Source organism: Podarcis cretensis (genome assembly GCF_951804945.1).
Source record: "Podarcis cretensis genome assembly, chromosome: 2".
NCBI lineage: Eukaryota > Metazoa > Chordata > Lepidosauria > Squamata > Lacertidae > Podarcis > Podarcis cretensis.
Genome location: NC_137171.1, coordinates 22,620,673 through 22,641,095, shown reverse-complemented (window position 1 = coordinate 22,641,095; position 20,423 = coordinate 22,620,673). Strand labels below are relative to the sequence as shown.

At 42.3% G+C, this 20,423-nt stretch overlaps 1 protein-coding gene across 4 annotated transcripts in view; it reads left to right on the top strand.

Moving 5' to 3' along the window:
* Positions 1 to 642: 642 nt before the first annotated feature.
* Positions 643 to 20,423, top strand: part of PECAM1 (platelet and endothelial cell adhesion molecule 1) — a 46,032-nt gene continuing 26,251 nt past the window's right edge. For all 4 annotated transcript variants that reach the window (XM_079965431.1, XM_079965430.1, XM_079965429.1 and 1 more), the window contains exons 1-10: positions 643 to 921; positions 1,023 to 1,049; positions 6,992 to 7,285; positions 10,235 to 10,534; positions 10,742 to 11,017; positions 12,959 to 13,210; positions 15,564 to 15,845; positions 16,307 to 16,588; positions 17,913 to 18,020; positions 18,674 to 18,701. In XM_079965431.1, the coding sequence (XP_079821557.1) occupies positions 888 to 921; positions 1,023 to 1,049; positions 6,992 to 7,285; positions 10,235 to 10,534; positions 10,742 to 11,017; positions 12,959 to 13,210; positions 15,564 to 15,845; positions 16,307 to 16,588; positions 17,913 to 18,020; positions 18,674 to 18,701 (1,883 nt within the window). In that variant the 5' untranslated portion in view covers positions 643 to 887. The remainder of the gene's footprint in view (positions 922 to 1,022; positions 1,050 to 6,991; positions 7,286 to 10,234; positions 10,535 to 10,741; positions 11,018 to 12,958; positions 13,211 to 15,563; positions 15,846 to 16,306; positions 16,589 to 17,912; positions 18,021 to 18,673; positions 18,702 to 20,423) is intronic.

Genomic DNA, 20,423 nt, shown 5'->3' with positions numbered 1-20,423 from the left:
CTTCAGCTAAAACAAACATGTCTTGATCCAGGCCATATGCTGGGTGTGGGAGAGAGTGTGGAGGGAAACAAAAGATACTGGGGTTTCCACTTGCTAAGCTTAACATTTTTGAAACCCTATGTACTCTTCTTTTAGTCTAGGACATAGCAAATTGCTGGTGTTCCTTTCAATTCGTACGCATTCACACTACAAAAACAACAACACATTGCACATCTTCATGATTTAATTTCAAAAAGTTAGAGCAAAGACTGTCCTTAGCATCACTGCTGAAAGCATTATTGGTTATTGCTCACTATAAAGTTCCACCCCGTTTCATGTAGCAACTGGCTTCAAACACAGCATATATAGCTGAGCTATATGTAACTTCTAAGAAAACTTTATACAATACTGTATATATAACATGAGTATCCAGTGTATTATTCCTTGGGAAATGAAATGAAATAAAAAGAACATTGCTAACTTTAAACAGTTGAAGAGTGATTGTAAACTAATGAACAGAGTCACCGGAAAAATGTCACTGTTACTTCTTGTTTTCCATATACCTTAAGAAACTGAACAAAGCAAATGCGTTCACTGACTCCCTCAGGAAAAGGCCTGTCATTTCCTGAGCAGTAATCTGCCTGTTTGCAGCAGAGAGATCCTCATTGTTTGCCACTTCCAGTTTCCAGTAATGGGAATGATTACTTGACCAATATCTAGCCAGTTAGTGTTAGGGTCCTGGAAAACCTAGCTGCTCACTTCTAGAGTGAAACTGCACTGCCAGACCTTTTACTTTCAGAAAATAAACTGAAAGTTCTTCATAACTGAAGGTCCTTGAAGGAGGGAGCTACCAGAACTCATGACAATTTCTTCATTTTGGAGTCTCATGTCTGCTTTCCGATGACGAGATGTATTGTGTTTTGCTGCTAATCTTCTTGCACTGTAAGTTAAGGGCTGAGCATCTCAATTTTTTTGTAAAAAAGCAAAACAAAACCCTTACTTTTATACTTTTTTTTTTTACAATGTTCCTTTTGCTTTTCCAGGCTGCACGCTGAAAGCTCAAAGTAATGGTAAGTCTCCAACTTTTTAAATTGTATGTTTTTGCAGTCTAAAGACTTATGGGGTTAAGTAGAGAAACATTGGTTGCTCTAGATTTGTATGTATGTAACAGAAGAAGTTTGTTCTGGTAGAAGTTCAAATGAGTTCTATGAATTTTTCGACAGGACGCATAGACTTATATATGCCTCTTTCTACCTATCTAGTTTATGGGTATGTGATATCTGCTGATTGAGGTCACATGTGATAATCCAAAATGGTCAGTGTAATTATCGGCCTGAATCGTTATACTTCACTGAAGGGGAACTTTAGCCGTATACCCAAGGCTGGCCAAAGATAGGTTCCTCCTTCAGCCCAAGGACAAAATGCTGTGCCCCTCCACCCCACATACAGAAATGGTTCGTAGCAGAAGCTGAATCTTACCTCAATGTTGGTGCTGCAACATCATTCTCCAAACCTGCAACCACAAACTAAATAAGGGGTACCATTTTGTTATAGTTCAAAAAACTCCCTGCTGTGTTCTCTCCTTAACCTCTTCCCCATAAATCATCTCTCTGCTGTATCATACTCTTATCTTTTACCTCCTCTCTTTGAACTCTCCCCATCCTTCTCTCCCCAGTGCACATTCAAACTTTCATTCTCCAGTGCACATCACCACAGGTCCGCACCCCACCTTTCAGCTACTCCCCTTTTCTCTTTTTCACCACCTGAAGGACTTTCTGAGCCATGTGCCAGTTCCCCTTTACTTTTTTTGTCCTTTCTCCACACCCCACCAATACTCCTTGCTGAGTTCAGAAGGAGTAACTCAAAAACATGAATACTCCCAACAGTTCACATACTGGTACCGGTTGGCTGTTTGCAGCAGGTTGCAAATGATGCCACCAGTGGCCAACCACACCGTAAATCCAAAGAGAAGGGGAGCAATGCAGAAGATGTAACGCAGCAATTCTTTCCTTCCTCTTCCATGTTTGATTGGCCTTGGAGAGCCCTATAGGGTAGCCATTTTCACCTCGTCATAATAAAAAGAGGAAACAGGTCACCCAAAGAAGAGGCAAAAGGAGGGCACAGATTTACATAAAATATGCATAGAATCATTTGTATAAATGTAATAGATTTAGACATTTAAATAGGATTTCAGCACTTCTCACCATCGTTGGGAAGACTGTGACCAGGTGACCTGTGTGCCTACTCATTTTGCTGGTCAAGTGCTAAAACGCAGGGTCACCTGCAAGGAAGTGAAAAGAATCACGAGTCATTTAGAATTCCACCAGCAGGCCACTGGAAGTCAGGAAAGATGGGCCTATGGGATGTGGGCCTGATTTAAGGCATTGCCTACAATGGCACCATCAACATTATGTCTTGTTCCAAAGGTTATCACAACGACACGCAAAATAACAGAGAACCGTGCTAGTTATTAAAATACGAGATTACACAATAAAACAGCAGCTCCTAGCCTATTCAGTTTACCATCAATTCAGTGGGTCCCCTTTCAGTTTTATCACAGTACATTGAAGTTAAACCTTGTAAATGTTTGGGCTGCTAACAATGACAATAAATATATTTCAAAGGGAGTAAGACGGACACGGACACTGCATTATTTTGGCACCAGATTAAGATGCTTTTATTTATAATAATAATAATAATAATAATAATAATAATAATAATAATAATAATTTATTATTTATATCCCGCCCATCTGGCTGGGCCTTCCCAGCCACTCTGGGCGGCTTCCATTTATGCTTTAAAAATGTACCATATAGCCTTAGCTGCTTAGATCAGTTGTTGTTGTTTCTATGGTTTTATTGTGGTGTTTTGATTTTTTAAAATGTTGTATTGATATTAGGTTTAACTTGCAGTTGGTGTGCAAAAGGTGCAGTTTAGACATTTTTCAATTTATGAAAGGGGCAATGAGAGACATCCTTGGGGTATAATGTTCTGCACTCCCTCCAATGAGGACTTTAGGTGTAAATATGTGTAAAATAAACCATAGTTCTTAAAGACGCTAACCTCTGCTGTGCCTCAATTTTCCCAATGCAAACACAACTGTGGGTGAGCTCCTGGAACCCCTTGAATTTTGCTTCTACTTGGCAAATTCTACTAATTTTTTTGATTTAGATACACTATTCAAAATAAATAACAGCAGTCATTGATAACTTTTGCCCTCTGAAATGAAGACTGAAATGACATGTAACAGCAGCCAACCTGTTCATTTAAACTTGGCCAGGCTCAGTGACATAGAAAGAAGGAGGATTCAGGTTTTTAGAGAAGAGCTAAATCATCGTTGTGCCTACTGCTGATTTTGATGGAACTGCAACCAACTCCCTCTACACACACATACCAAAGCACTTTTTTTCTCAGCTGGGTTCACTGCCTGGATGAGAGTCTAGTTGGAAATGTAACAATCGGGAAGCGCTTTGGGGAAGTAAACCAGAGTTTTATCATACATCCCACTTACCTACCCTTTTTGCTCTAAAATGTAGGTTCCCCTACACCCCACCTCCGATTTATACTGTTATAAAAGTTGTGCATTGCTCAGTCAGTAGAGCATGAGACTCTTAATCTCAGGGTTGTGGTTTCGAGCCCTGTGTTGGGCAAAAAAGATCCCTGCATTGCATGGGGTTGAACAAGGTGATCCTTGTGGTCCCTTTTAACTCTACAATTCTATGAGCACCCCCAATCTCTGCCAAGTAGTAGCAAAATTCTCAACCACCCTCTTCACTAGATCTTCCTTTCCTCAACTATGGGCAAATCTAGGCTTTATTTCACCCGGGTCAAAGACCCAGTTTGGCACCCCTACACCCATTTGTGTACACAGAGAGAGGGGGGCTGGGAGCCTCAATGGCACCCTTCTGGAGGCTTCATCTGGGGCAAAAATCCCAGCTACCCACCCCCAATAACTACAGCACTGCCTCAACTACTTATCTTCTCTGCTCTTGTTTTACTCAGATTTTTGCCTTGCAATTAGCCTTCCCTAAAGTGCCTTCATCTCACAGCACTGCCTACTCCAGCACTGCCTTCCTTTATCCATTTTGTCTCCACTTATAATCTTCCTTACATTCTTGGAGTACTTCCTCCTTAGCTTCCAAGCCCTCAGCCTATCCCTATTTCCTCACCGTTCCTAGGCCCAATATGTGTTTTAAATACCTTTTTTATTGTTTTATCCCTTCTTGTTTGATGACAGGCCGGGCTCCTTTGGGAGGAAGGGTGGCATATAAATTTAATAGAAAAATAAATACGAGTTTTGAGTTCCAGGCAAACTAACAACTTTCCCTTAAAGAAGTCAAAACCAAACATTATACAACTTAGTTCATAGAATAAATGACATTATAATAGCTCAGTGAATTGCTGCCAGAGGTTTCATCACAAAAGTCAGCAGCACTTTACATTATACAGTGCTGTGAGTTTGCAAGGAGTTTGCTTTGTGCATGAGTGTGAAGGCTCTGAGACAAAAGATTCTGAGGCAGAGCCTTAATTTTGTAGATATGGGAAGCAAGCTATTATCAGGCTGATCACAACCCCAGAGGGGAAATGTATCGTTTTGTGGACCTGCTGCAGCTACTAGATAATCTGTTGATTAAGAATGAAATTTTATACCAGTTTTAGGCTGCAATCCTAAATACCCTTACTATGAAATAAGTCCCACTGAACATAGTGAGACTTACGGCACAATTTATGTGCATCTACTATGGAGTACCTTAGCTCACCCAACCCTGTTTTACAAAGTTCAGTTGCTGATCACTCCTGCATGGCAGTTTATTGTGAACTTAGTGCTGCTTGTGCTTTCACATTTTGTGCAGCATCCACAAAACATCATTCTCATCAAAATGCTTTCCCATATTATTTACAATTTCCATGGAAAATCTGATAACTAAAAAGGCTTTGTAGAAATGGTGAATCTGGAATAAATAAATTTCTTTGATCAATAAATTGCGAAAAGGTAGCGAACCTGAGCAGCACCAAAGCTGGGAAAAACTCTCCCCCCAAAACCTGCTACCCATCTTTGGAAGGTGAGGCCTTTCAGGTATTGGGAGAGAAAGCAAAATAGTGTCAGGAAGCACTGGGATACAGGAATCCACATGACCATTGCAAAAATCAGAAACAGGATCAGCAATGTTGCCTGTTCTAGGAGTCCATTTGTTTCCGTTGTGCACTGGTGTAGATTTGTGATTTATTTGTTAAATTATCACTGATATGCCAAAATGGCTTCCAACTACAAACTCAATGAAACATAATGAAAATGCAATAAATCAATATTTTTAATATTAAAATTAGAAAAAGGAAATACACAATAACAATTCCATTGGGTGCTAAAAACCCCTTAACTAAAGTATAAAATAAAGCAAAAAATTAAAGAGCATGATAATTAAAACAAAACAGTTTTTTAAAACAACAACAACAACAACAGTTAAAACAATAACATCAAAAATTCAGTTACGGGAATGCTTGAAAAAGGGTATTTTCAGGAGCCGGCAGACCTGCCAACACTGATGGGGTTTCTTCTTGTGATTTTAATAAGTACTGCAAAATGTGCTCTCACTGAAAGGAAAGGAAATCCTGCAGGGCTTCTCCTAAACTTTCACCATCATCTTCTTCATAATCAAGGCTACTCTATAAGTCAGTGATATTTATTGTTTCAAAAGGACTAACAATCATATGACTTTTCACAGACATCTGAAGGCAGCCCAGTTTTGGATTTTGAAACATGTTTTCTGTTTGGATGTGTTCCTTTATACTTTGTACTTTATATCAGGCATAGGCAAACTCGGCCCTGCAGATGTTTTGTGACTACAATTCCCATCATCCCTGACCACTGGTCCTGTTAGCTAGGGATCATGGTAGTTGTAGTCCCAAAACTTCTGGAGGGCCAAGTTTGCCTATGCCTGCTTTATACTGACTGGAGCAACCCAGTCGGATGGGTGGGATACAATATATTTATTGTTATTGTTATTGTTATTGTTATTGTTATTGTTATTGTTATTGTTATTGTTATTGTTATTACTTAACTCCTTATCCTGCTTTCTGCTCCTGCATAGAGGGTATGTGTACCAACCAATCGCATGCTGCTGCCCCAGCTAGCTGGGGAAAGTTTGTTTCTCCTTTAGCCATCATGGACTCCATAAAGATAGCGAAATAACTTGGCACCTGGGGCAGCCTGAGAGGGGGGAAAGGAGCTTTTGACACCTATAATTCTCCAGTTCCATGCACTGCTTCTGTTGGGATGGAAGAAGGTGTCGTACTTTTGACTGGATGAGGAAAGCACCCCCTCTAAAACATCTGTCTGGTGACTCTTTACTTGGGCGTACTGTGTCCCATGGGACGCGGGTGGCGCTGTGGGTTAAACCACAGAGCCTAGGACTTGCCGATCAGAAGGTCGGTGGCTCGAATCCCCACGACGGGGTGAGCTCCTGTTGCTCGGTCCCTGCTCCTGCCAACCTAGCAGTTCGAAAGCACGTCAAAATGAAAGTAGATAAATAGGTATCGCTCCAGCAGGAAGGTAAACGGCGTTTCTGTACACGGCTCTGGTTCGCCAGAAGCGGCTTAGTCATGCTGGCCACATGACCCGGAAGCTGAACGCCGGCTCCCTCGGCCAATAAAGCGAGATGAGCGCCGCAACCCCAGAGTCGGCCACAACTGGACCTGATGGTCAGCGGTCCATTTACCTTTACCTTTACTATGTCCCATTGTGGACGGCACCACAGTTTAGAAGGATACTGGCAAACTAGAATGTACCTAGAGGAGAGTCACAAGGATGGTGAGGCGCCTGAAGGTTGCACCCAGTGCTCTTCTCACTCAGCGTGGACCCACTGAAGTTACTGGACCCAAATTAGTCACAAGACTAATTGTATTTACAAGAGCCCTGGCAAAAGGCACCATCTTAGAAGAGGCATTCCTCCTCCTCCTCCTCCTCTCTGCCAGTGGATTATAAATTGTCACTAACATTTCTCCTCCTTTCCAGTGTTCACCATCAATAGCGTGACACTCCGTGCTGCTCCATCTGTGGAAGTGAATAATGGAGAGTCGGTCACCCTCAACTGCTCTGCGGACATCAGCAAGAGCGAACAATTCCAGATGAACTATACTTTTACATTTATCAAGTATGGACTGCTTCTGGTCAATAGTTCATCAGAGCAAGAGTGGGCAGTTTATACAATCCCAACGGCTAGATTTTCTGATTCTGGAGAGTATAGCTGTGCGTTGGATGTGGAAGGGAAGAAAAAGGCCAGTGGTACTATGGCTGTTCAAGTACATGGTGAGTGCTTCGTATTCATCCTCCCTATGTTTTCTCTAATATGACTGTATGCTAAAATAGCACCATTGCTTATATCAGAAGTAGCTGATCGGTGGTCCTGGACAATCAACCCCAGCCAGAATGACCAATGGCCAGGAATGATGGGAGCTGTAGTTCAACCAGTTCTAGAGGACCACATGTTGGCCAAACCTGGTTAATGCATATGAAATATTGACCACTACATTCTCAATCTACCTTTGTGTAATCGTTTCCTCTACCACTGACACTCTTTCTTTTGATTTCTCTGTTGGTGTCCTTCCCAATTATCTCCTTGGTCCTCTACTCTTTTTCTGTTTAGTTTCATTATATCGTCTCTTAGCATTAATATCATTTTTACTCAGCTGACCTTCAGCTCCCCCACCCCTGCTTCTTCTGTTATTTTCTCTCAATTTCTCACCATTGTTTCTTCACGTCTTCCTGCAGTTTCTTCCTGGATGTCCTGTCACTGCTTAAAATTCAGTTTATAACTGGGTTTCACCCCCCCCCCTAATTTCTACCTTGCTCTCAATCTATCTCTCCCCCTGCTCTCTCAACAACTTTGCTATTTCCCCCTTTCCTCCCTTCTTTGCTTTTTTGCTTTTGTTTACACATATGGCCCTCCAGATGTTGTAGGACTACAACTACCATCCTCCTTGATCATTGGCCATGCTGACTAGGGCTGATGGGAGTTGAAGTTCCACAGCGTATGGAGGACCACACTGGTTCCCCACTTCTCGTTTAAAGTATTTCTTATTTGCCTTTCAGTATTAAGTTTTTCCCCCATCATGGGACCTTCCAACAATAAAAGCATAATCAGTACAGTGGTACCTCAGGTTATGAACTTAATTCGTTCTGGAGGTCTGTTCTTAACCTGAAACTGTTCTTAACCTGAGGTACCACTTTAGCTAATGGGGCCTCTCGCCGCCGCCACACGATTTCTGTTCTCATCCTGAAGCAAAGTTCTTAACCCGAGGTACTATTTCTGGGTTAGCGGAGTCTGTAACCTGAAACGTATGTAGCCTGATGTGTATGTAACCCGAGGTACCACTGTAATTACAAATAAAATCACAACAAAGAAAAGTCAATACCATTGAATACTATCAATAAAACAGTAGTAGCAGCAGCTATAAATAAGTAGAGATTATGTCACTCTTTAAAAGGTTGGGAAAATAAAAAATGTTTTGATTCAGTGCCTAAAACCTAGTCATCCAGGGCTGGCTATGAGTCACAGTGAGGTGACAGCCTAGGGTGGCAGGATCCACAGGGGCAACATATGATGTTTATCTTTATTCTCTGCCTTGTTCCTGATGTAGATCTTCACTCATCCCTTCTTCCCTGGCAGGGAGCGGGGTGCGATTTTGCGGTTTGCCCCAGGTGCCAAAATGTTTTGAGCTGGCCCTGTAGGCACCAAATGAGCATCTCATGAGCACCTTACCCCATATATGACCACCCGACCACTTTGATCTGTGGAACTGGCCCTGTTACATGTGCCACATAATGCTCATTCCACACTTGTAAGAAACCAGTATTTGGGTGTGGCAGCACTTACACTTTGGAACTCCCCACCTATTGAAACCAGTCACATGCCTTCACTACGCCTTCTCTTTCCTGCTTAAAATATTTTTGTTTGGGCAACTGGTAAACCTATCCAGACATTTCAATTTAGATTCATCTAAATCTGTTTTTAGCTTATTAATTAGTTTGGAATGTTTTTGAATGCCTGTTTTTAACTGTCTTTAATCAATAATTTTAATGTATTACTTTTTTTGTAAACTGCTTTGAGGTTTTATTCCAATCAAGCAGTATATTAATTTTGCTAGAAAAAATTAAAGACTTGGGACATCACAGAAAAAGCACTGTCTCCATCTGCCATCCTTCTTCAATTCACAAATATGATCCAGGGAAAAAATGCTTACCTTCCGACTGTGTCTTCTCAGATATACTAATAACTAATATGTCTACATAAACTCACCTTTTAAGGGGCCTATTCAGATAAGGGGAAGCAACATCTGATCAGGCCCCTATATTGTATCCAGTGTTTTTGTCTCTTTGTTGATTTCATCAAATTTATAGCACAACAGTACTGCTGTGCAACCCCTTTATGAGACAGGCTTGCTTGCTTGCTCCCTCCCTTATTATAAGTCATGTTTAAATTCTACTCATTACATGCTGTGTTATCTTTACTTAGATTAATATGAAAAATGGAAAATAAAAGAGAAACTTGTCTAGTCCTACAACTGACTGGATAGTCTTGTGTTTTCTGCTGTAAAGGGGGAAAGTAGGGCTTGAAAGGTAAAATTCATTTGCAAGTGGATCCCAAAAGACGTGAGTTACAGGAGGGTTCCGCTTCAAAATGATCAGGAGGCACTGTTTTAAACATGTAGGCGAATCCTTTGCTTGGGATTACCTGTGTGTTTTGATTACAAAACATCAATGTCGCCCATTTTTTGTAGGCTTTTCTGAAAAAAAATATATCTCCCCCAGCTGCTCTTTGCACTGAGAGTTCAGTTTTTTGGTGAGAAACTGGGATGGGGAGAGGTCTAGATCCATGTGCCTGCACCTGCTCAGTGAAGGAGCTTCATGCTCTCTGGTACCGGGGGGGGGGGGAGAGCAGGTGGGGGCGGAGCTGGCACACATCCCGGGGGCGTGAAGTGCTGTCTGTAGGGGCGGGATGTGCATTCTGGGGGTGGGGGGTGGCACCTAGCACGGGGGGGGGGCAGCCACGATGACACCCCGCTGGGATTACGCTGCCGGGGGCGGTGCGCTCCCCCCGCACGCCTCTTCCTCCGTCAGTGCTTCTGCTTTCTCTGTAAAAGATAAAGAAAAAAGGTACCAGCAATCCCATCCAAGGGGTACTTAAAGTAACACCTAGTTTGTACCTCAGATAAGCATGTTCTGATTAACATCTCATGTTTGTTTTCGTTTCAAAAGGAATAAGGAAGCCCATTCTGACTGCCGAGGAAACAGAGGTGATGGAAGGCGAAACTGTGTCTTTAAGCTGTAAAGCACCAGAAGAAAAGGCCCCATTTTATTTGAAATTTTATAAAAACCACCAGGGTGACCCTGAACAACAGTGGGAGAGGCATGCATTTATACAAAACTTTGCCAAACTGGAATATCAAATTAATGCAGGGGACACCATTTTGTTTTTTGAATGCGAGGTCCATAAGACTTTGGGGGCTCGATCTGAGAAATCAGAGCGCAGTGACAAAATAATTGTAACTGTCATTGGTAAGTTGGTCAATTTTTAACCTTTATTGTCATCCCTAAATATTTAAATAATTACTCCTGCATGTGTAAAAGGATTTCTAGTCAAAAGCAGGTGTAGGAATGAATGGCAAACTACCAAAAGTAAATCTTATACCATCTGTGCACATGTTGTTTTATTTAGGCTTGGTTTAAATATATATATTGGTTCCGCCCCCCCTTCTGTTGCAGAACCGTTTTCCGTTCCCACCTTAACCGTCCACCCACCACAGAACATTACAGAAGGAGATCACCTGCGTGTAGACTGTACAACCATCGCACGTCACCAGGATCGAATCAAAATTGAGATGATAATCCAGAAGAACAAAACGATTCTTAACAGCACAAAGTCTGGTCCGTCTGTGCAGTACTCTAAAGTAGCCACAATGGAAGACAATGGCAATTATATGTGTAAAGTGGAACTTGGGAGTGTGTCCAAAATCAGCACAGTAAATGTTGTGGTGGCAGGTAAGAGCTTTCTCTCACTTGTGCGAATTCAAACACATGGAATGCTTTTATTTGTACTAGGTCTGGACTTGTATGAGTATCCAGGGTTGGAATAGCTAAAGATCTAGATTTATAACCTGAAAGATGAAAGTTCTGGTCGCAGTTGCTTTGGATGAAGGTGATTGAGAGAGGGGTAGTAATATAAGGGAATACCGTATTGGCCTGAATATAAGCCTCACTCCCACCCCCTGCCCAATTCTGACTGTGAAAAGTTAAAGTGCAGTTTAAATTCACGACCTTACCAAAATTGGCTTTTATGATATTGCTGCTGAAACAGACATACGGTAAACTGGAACGGGTGTGAGTGCCTGCGGAATTTTAAGGGAGCAGCTTATATTCAGGTATTTTCTTTCTCTCCCCCCCCCCCTTGAATTTTAAAGGCGCGACTTATATTTGGGTGCGGCTTACCGTATATTTGGGCCAATATCCTAGGTGCATCGCCTTCCCCCACCCCTATTTGCACACTCCAAATTGTCGTACCTTCCTTGTGGCTTCCCTCCTGTGTTATTTCGATTGCAATTTGGGGAAAGGGTAGTAGCCGATCGCACGGTTCCATGTACTTGTGTGTAATGTGTAATCTGGCCTTCAGGCAAGCTGCAGCCATGTTCAGACAATGCGGTTCAACCCAAAGGTTGTGTATAATCTCCACTAATAAATCAGTTCTGTTTATCCAGCTGAAGTCTGAAGACTCCCCCCCCCCCCAGGGTTTAGCAGACAACGCAACTAGTTTAGGGACTATTTCAAATAAAGCAATAGACCCAAGAGTGCTTTTTAGAAATCTCACATAAGTTGCAGGCACCTACGAGTAATTGCAATGTAGTCAGGCCTGCTTCTAATTTGATTCAGGCCTTGCCATGCTGCAAGGGGAGAATTTCAATCACGTTTAATGTCTGATGTGCTATTACTGTTCAATTATAGCTGCTGATTTATTTGTGTGCTTTAGAGTTTTAGAAACAACTGTGTTTTGCATTATGTACTTGGTGCCTTTGTGTGGAGACAAAAAAAATGTAAACGGTCAACTGAAAAACGAACAAACTAAAACCCAAACTTTTACAGTCATCTAAACAAATGAGTAGGTGAATGAACAGGTCCATTTGTAATAAAAGAGCAAAAATTAATCATCTTGACTCCATGCAGCACGGCATGGCATCTCCTGAAAATTAGAAATGGAAGGGGCAGGGAAAGCTGTGAAGTGAATGTTCATACTGTGCATGATTTGTGACATTACTGAGCTGTGTGACATTAAACAGCATTTTTCGTATAACTTGTTGAAACACTTGTCAATTAGTGATGCCTTGCAATATAACATGGCACTTTCATACAAGCAAGATCAGTCTGAGTTTATACCATGTGTATTCAATAAGCAGACGGTACTTTGATCTTATGAGACGCGAGTGGCGCTGTGGGTTAAACCACAGAGCCTAGGACTTGCCGATCAGAAGGTTTGAATCCCCACGATGGGGTGAGCTCCCGTTGCTCGGTCCCTGCTCCTGCCAACCTAGCAGTTCGAAAGCACGTCATGTGCAAGTAGATAAATAGGTAAACGGTGTTTCCGTGCGCTGCTCTGGTTCACCAGAAGCGGCTTAGTCATGCTGGCTCATCCCTTGGCCAATAAAGCAAGATGAGCGCAGCAACCCCAGAGTCGGCCATGACTGGACCTAATGGTCAGGGGTCCCTTTACCTTTTTACTTTTATCTTAACACATGTAAGGAATTCCAGACCTTGAACTGGAAATCTCATGGTCTGAGTCCCAGGCTTGGCTTTTTTTAGGTGCCTGGGACTATATAGACCTCTGAGGTGCCCCATCAATATCGAACGATTGCATATTTGTTATATTATAAATGGATCACGTAGGAAGGCTCTAGATATCTAACTTGTTTGTTCCCCACATATCTTTTGCAGAACTGTTTTCCAAGCCGATTCTAGTTCATAATCAAACAAGATGGGATGAAAACAGTTTGTTACAAATTGAATGTCGAGTTAACAGCTCACTGCCAATACATTTCTCAGTCATAAAAGACGACAGAGTAGTGGCAAGCAGAGATGTGTATACTGTTACCAAGGTCCGTGTAAGCGACACTGGAGTCTATGTTTGTCGAGCTGAGATAAATGGGATTGCCAAGGAGAGTGCCCCTGCGCGGCTACATGTTTATGGTAAGTTGATTGAGAAATATGAAAGTCTTTCATCTGATGAAGCGATATAGTAGAATTATTTGCAGAATGGCGGCTTTCCTGGGTATGCTCACTAATGCAGATAGGTGATGGCCCCAGCAAAAGGGAGATCAGTAGCTCCACTCAGACAAGAAGGCAAGGTAAAGCAGCGTCAGCAACATGGAGGGGGGTCTAAGTATGGGTTTCAAGGAGCACAGCTAGTGATCCTGCAGCTAGGAAAGGCCACACAAGTCATCTCAGTCTCAGCAATGCCCTGGATAGATAGATAAAACTTTATTCGCATTAGCCAATGGCCATAGCAACAATAAAACATTACAATATATGCAGAAAGGGAAATTTGATATAAGAGCACAATTTAAAGTCCTGAATCAGCAGTCAGTTTGTGGCCCTTATTCTGATTGCTCCTGCTGTGAACCTAGCAACCTTTGCTGTTATCTGCTCATTTTGATCTGATAGAAGAAAGGACATTGTGGCAGTGGTTGAGCACCCTGGGGCGGTTAGTACGAGTGGGGTGATGATCTCGTTCCTCAGGTCTTTGTAAAAAGTGCAAGGCAGGAGGACTTGTGCCACTGTTTCGATGCTACCATCTCCACAGGGGCAAAGACGTTTCTCAGGTGGGATCTTACGGAATCGACCCTCAAGTACCGCAGGTGGCAAAACACCCAGTCTTGCAAGTGTAAAAGCACGTCTGTATTTTGGGATAATAAGTTTGTGCAGATATGGGGCCAGAGAATCAAAATGGAAAGGTGGAAAATGAACGTACTAAGGACAGAATTTCTTATAGTGGCCAGGTTGTTCTGATGCTCGATGTCTTTTAGATGTAGACCAATTAGACTGTTTGCTTTAGTAGGGCCCATAGTGACTAGGTGTTGTGGGGATAGGCCACAAGAGTGAAGTTTTTGACAGACGGTTTCAAGCCAATGCCCTGGATCATTACAACCTGCGCTAGGTGTTCAGGTACTCAAGGCCCCACCTCTTGAATACTGCATCCGGCCCCATGCAAGACTGGTGCTTTCTCTGCAGCTGTTAGCTGCTTCTAGGCCCCGGGGTTTCAAACTGTGGGGCTTTCTCTGTGGACCAATCATCAGCATTCGGTGGCAGAGGTGCCTTCTCAGGATTTCAGAGGAGATGTGGGCTGTGGAGGCTGCGTGTCCACATTTTTACAGTGCTCTTCAATCAAATAGGCTCCCACCGCAACTCACAAAGAGCAATAAGAATTAGGCTTACAATCTGAAAAAGGAAAAGAGGGGTTGTTAATGGTACAGGAACCCAACTCCCCTTTACTGCTCACAGGTGGGTTAAGATTACCGGTAGTTTCTTTCAATGAACTGTGTATGGCTTGAGAGTGAACACTAAAACCCACTGCAACCTACATTCCTGTTGAGGGCCAGCCATGCTAGGAACAGCACAAAGACCTGAGATCCCTTGGGTTTCTTCTGACATCATCAGCTCTATCTCAGGTGGCATTCAGCCTGCATCAGTCCTAATAATACTGTGCTGATATTATTCATCATAATCACTTCTATAAATGAGAGCTGGAAGAGTAGTGTGCTTTATCAGGGTTTAGCCTTGGGAGTTGTTTTCAAAAAAATGAGCCATATTTCCTGTATCATCAGATGTCAAGGAAATAAGCAACTATCCTATTTTTAAAAGACATCTGAAAGCAGCCCTATTTAGGGAAGTTTTTAATATTTAATGCTGTATTGTTTTTAATATTCGATTGGGAGCCGCCCAGAGTAGCTGGGGAAACTCAGCCAGATGGGCGGGGTATAAATAATAAATTATTATTATTATTATTATTATTATTATTATTATCAGCATAGTCGTACCTTGTTTTGTGACTGAGATCCGTTCTAAAGCCCTGGCCACTAGCTGAAAAGGACACAGGGCAAATTGCCGTGTCTGCGCATGCGCATGGAGCGGTTTGCGCTTCTGCGCATGCGCAAGCAGCAAATCCGGAAGTAACCCATTCCGGTACTTCTGGGTTTGCTGCAGACGTTTGCCAGAATGGATGCTAGACGAGGCGGACGTTCACGGAGGTATTACTGTACGTTGGCCTGTGAGGTTTTCCCTCTTGAAGGCATTTTAAAGAGGGAATGCTCCTGAAAACATGCACAGTGCATTTCCCTTGGTCTCTAAGGTGCTACTAGACAATTTTTTTTATATTTTTTTATATATTTTGACTGCTCTCTGTGTGATTAGAGTTCTTCAAGTGCACAGAGCATTGTTTCCTGGCAGCTTTGTGCATTTCTCATTGCTCACCTTATGAAATGACTTTAAGCAGGATTATTCATGTATCTGCTTATGCACCTATTTCATTTAATTCTTTTTCCAGCTCCCGTTTCCAAACCAAGACTTTCCCCACCGACTTCCCAAGTAGCAGTATTGGGGAAGTTATTCACTGTAAACTGTTATTCCAGCAATGGAACTCTACCTATAACATATACTTTGTACAGAGGAGGCATATATGTTAACAAGACAGAAGTAAAAGTAAATGAACCAGCAAAGTTTTTGGTAAAAGCAACCAATGCACATGTTCCAGAAGACTACAGTTGTGAAGCTGAAAACGGCCATTCCGTTCCACAACGAAGCACTCGGGTAAACATTACAGTGATAGGTAAGTGTCTGGTGCTTTTTTAAAAGAGGCACTTTGTTTTTGTTTTAGAATGTTAAATGCTTTAACTCTTCTAAGCAATACACTTTACTATACATCATTTCATATCTGTAATAATTGTAATAATTTTGGTATATACACTTCGACACAACTTTTTAATACATTCAGAAACACTTATCTGACTGTTCATTGTTGCTTTATTTTTAATTTTAATTTTGTGTAATTGTTGGAAAGATGTAACTCAGTGCAACTATGTTAAACAGTGACTTCTTTGAACTCAAAAACAAGGAAACAAAAGTACTAAATAACTAGGTTGTATTGGTAGGGGTTCCTCCCATGCTAGTTAGAAATGAATTCTATGTATAATTGCTCTTAACTTAACCTACTTCCAGCATTTATAATTTGCCATCTAGCCCGCACTTCTCCACTGCTGTTCAGCCTTTTCTCTGTACTTTAATCCACAGCTCCAGTTGGTAGCATAAGCTTGGGGAGACCTTCACATGGAGATGTGGAAGATGGCAAAGAGCTCGCAATCTCCTGCTCTGTTGGTTCAGGATCTTATCCTATTGAGTTCACCTTCTTTAGAGAAAACCACCCCAAACCTTTGTATAAAGTAACAGAGAAGACAAAACGCATTGCTGTTTGGTACAGAGATAGCCTTACAAGCCAAGATGGAGGGAAGTACTTTTGCAGAGCTGACAACCAAGCAAAATCACCTGTAGAGAGCAACATGATGACTGTCAACGGTACGTTCTGTTCATGGATGGATGGATGGATGGATGGATGGATGGATGGATTGATTGATTGATTGATTTGGACATATGGTGCCATAGCATTCAAATTGATGAAATTCTTTAAATATCACCTTGGGTATTAATGCATTTTGATCCAAATGCTACCCATATTTCAGGAGGCTCCAGATTGGTGTATTCCAAGGTAGCCTAGTTTGGACAGTTATTGTTGGTCACAGGTCTCCAGAATTGTGTACATTGACAGTAAATATGTGTGGTGACAGAATGTCTTGGGCCCCAAATCCTCCTTCATTTGTATTTGCATTTTCTGCAAGGATATTCTTGGGATAAAGGGGAAAGAGAAGAGTGGCCAGAAGCAAGGAGGATGAGGCTCACGAACCTCTTCAAGGCACACCTGCAGTGTAAACTTTAAAGGGGTTTTAGCAGATGTTTCCTCGTTCTAGGAAACCCTGGAAATGTCATTCGGCAAGGGTACCTTGGGGTTTCTAGTGGTGAATTGTCAGCGCCCTCGTGTCATGTCAGTGGAATATTGCTTCTTCCTGATGTTAGAAGGAGGGAAGTCAAATAGGGGGGTTTGACAACATTACTAGAGCCAGGGCTTTTTCAGCTGTGGCTCCAATCTGGTGGAACGCTCTGTCACAAGAGACTAGGGCCCTGCGGGACTTGACATCTTTCCGCAAGGCCTGCAGGACAGAGCTGTTCCACCAGGCCTTTGGTCAGGGCACAGCCTGACTCCCTCCTTTGGCAATCTTCACAGAACTTTAGCCTAATGGTTGCCATCAATTTGAGTTGAATTAATTTTAATGAAATGATTTTAGAATGTTGTATTATTTTATTGTTGTTAGCCACTCTGAGCCCAGCTTCGGCTGGGGAGGGCGGGATATGAATAAAATTTATTATTTATTATTATTATTACTACTCCCTACATCAGTGTTGCTTAAGTTCCAGGTGGCCTGTTCATTGAGTATTCGTCCTGATTTGTTTTCAGGGAGGTTGGACGGATTTGTGTCAAGCAAATATTTATCCCACATTTTCCAGTGCATCTTCCTGTCACTTTCCTTATTGAAAAAGTCTGATTGGGGGAGTGGGAAAGGATGAATGCTCAGTAAACAGGTCACCTGGAACTTAAGCAACCTGAGAACAGGAATGATTTTGGGGGTGGTGATATTTGTACACATTTTTCATACTGATGTGGAAATGCACCCCTGAGCATCAGAAGAGATTTGTTGCTTTTTGTGAAGGATTGGTGTTGTTGTGGGTAACGGTGGTGATATCATACCATGCCTGACACGTGATCTGCTTTTCCCTTAATTTTTAGTTGTTCTGGCTTCATGGAAGAAATGGCTCATTGTGGTAATCATCATTCTGATTTTCCTTGCTATTGCCATTGCGGCTTCCTGGTGGTATGTTCGGAAGAGGGCAAAGGGTGAGATACTTTCTTTAGCATTCAGATGTGGGGTGAATAGAACAGATGCTTTTCTGTCTATACCCAGGGTGGCTATAGACTAGATGCTGCCCTCCAAATGTGTTGAACTACAACTGCTGCCATCCCTGACTTTTTACCATGCTGGCTTGGGTTGATGGGAGTTATAGTCCAATGCTAAATAGTGCTATTCTGATGAAAGTAACAATATTCTGGTCAAAACTGTGGGTTTGGTCTTTTTGATTGCTATAGTGTGACAGCAAAGTTCATGAAAGTGGTATTTAATGCTCATTGCATTAACTAAATGATTCCTGTTTGCTTGTTTTTAGTTTAATCATTTTATTCGTATTTGCGATAGCTGACAAATAAAATTCAATGTTGCCTGTCCCTGTGTACCACTGTATACATTCATACTGTACACATAACTTTGTGGGTTAGTAACCACGAGTTGTTATTAACAACCAAATACCACTGCTCATTGTTGGACATAAGGCAGTGCTGGGTGAGCTACGAACTGTTTGTATTAAGAATTCTTCATCCATCAGTGCAGCAACAACGTATGTGCTAACATGGTTTGCTTGTTCATTTATTTATGCAATTGACTTTCTATACATGTGGTATATGTTAGTAACTTGCTGTTATTTTCCCTTATGAAGCTAAAGGCAATCCTTTGGAGTTGACTAGGTAGGTTGGCTTTCTTACCGTGCTAATAGTGAGTTATTTCTAATAAATGTGGTGATGATGTGTCCCTGATGCTGTCCTGTGTATAGGCATGTTCAGGCATTCACCTGAACATTCAAATCCTCAAAGGGTGGACAGGAGCAGGAGTTCACATGCAAACACTGCCCCAACATACTTGCGTACAACCTACCCACCCCAGCCCCCGTCTTCCTCAGACTGCATGGGGTTCTTCTCATACCTACTTGAACGCAAGAAGACTCCTCTATGTTATCAAAAGCCCTGCTTTATCAGAGTCAGCAATAGTAGGAGGTGTTCTATTCATATGCACGAAAATGCCAGCAAAAGCCCTTTGCAGACATCACCCATACAACAGGAGGAAGACTGGGGGCTGGCAGGGTGGGTGGAATGCAAGGAGCACATGGATGTTGGGGATAAGGTTTGTATATTCATCCCTGCCCCGTCCACAGATGTGTCATTTGCCTGTGCAAATCTTTTGTGGTAGAAACGGTAACCATAATCCAAGCAGATACAGTGGTACCTCGGGTTACATATGCTTCAGGTTACATATGCTTCAGGTTACAGACTCCGCTAACCCAGAAATAGTACCTCAGGTTAAGAACTTTGCTTCAGGATGAGAACAGAAATTGTGCTCCGGCAGCGCAGCAGCAGCGGGAGGTCCCATTAGCTAAAGTGGTGCTCCAGGTTAGGAACAGTTTCCAGTTAAGAACAGACCTCCGGAACGAATTACCGTATTTTTCGCTCTATAAGACGCACCAGACCACAAGACACACCTAGTTTTTGGAGGAGGAAAACAAGAAAAAAAACATTCTGAATCTCAGAAGCCAGAACAGCAAGAGGGATCGCTGTGCAGTGAAAGCAGCAATCCCTCTTGCTGTTTTGGCTTCTGGGATAGCTTGCAGCCTGCATTCGCTCCATAAGACGCACACACATTTCCCCTTACTTTTTAGGAGGGAAAAAGTGAGTCTTATAGAGCAAAAAATACGGTAAGTACTTAACCCGAGGTACCACTGTATAGGAGTTTGTGTTGAGAACGTCAGAAGAGTAAAGAAAACAGAAGATTATGCCACCGAGGTGCTATCCTCTCCCTGCAGTCATTTTACTGCCTTTCTGCTAGTGTGGTTTTAAGTGTTAAAATACTAAAGCAAACAAATGAGATAAAATATAAAGTTGGCCTGGCGGGGTGGGGGCCGCAATCTAACTGCAGCAGGGAAGCATTATGCCTCAACAACCCAGGCAAACAAATTAGTTTGTTTCCAAATAATTATGTTGCTTTTGGATTATTCATATTGTTGTGAGCCACTTTAAAGGCAAAGCAGGACACCCCCCCCCAAAAAAATGGCACATAAAAATAATATAAATAGTAGTTTATAAGAATAATTCGGCTTTTTATCCTTCAGATCTGAGGCTCTTCTGGTATCACATTTCCAATGAAAAATGGCCTACCTGGGGCCAAGGCAACCTAGATTGTAATTGCCAGGGACTTGTTATAAAGTTAAAGGTAAAGGACCCCTGACAGTTAAGTCATGCTGGTCATGTGGCCAGCATGACTAAGCCGCTTCTGGCGAAACCAGAGCAGCGCATGAAAATGCTGTTTACCTTCCCACCTGAGCAGTACCTATTTATCCACTTGCACTTTTTGGCGTGCTTTTGAACTCCTAGGTTGGCAGGAGCTGGGACTGAGAAACAGGAGCTCACCCTGTTGCG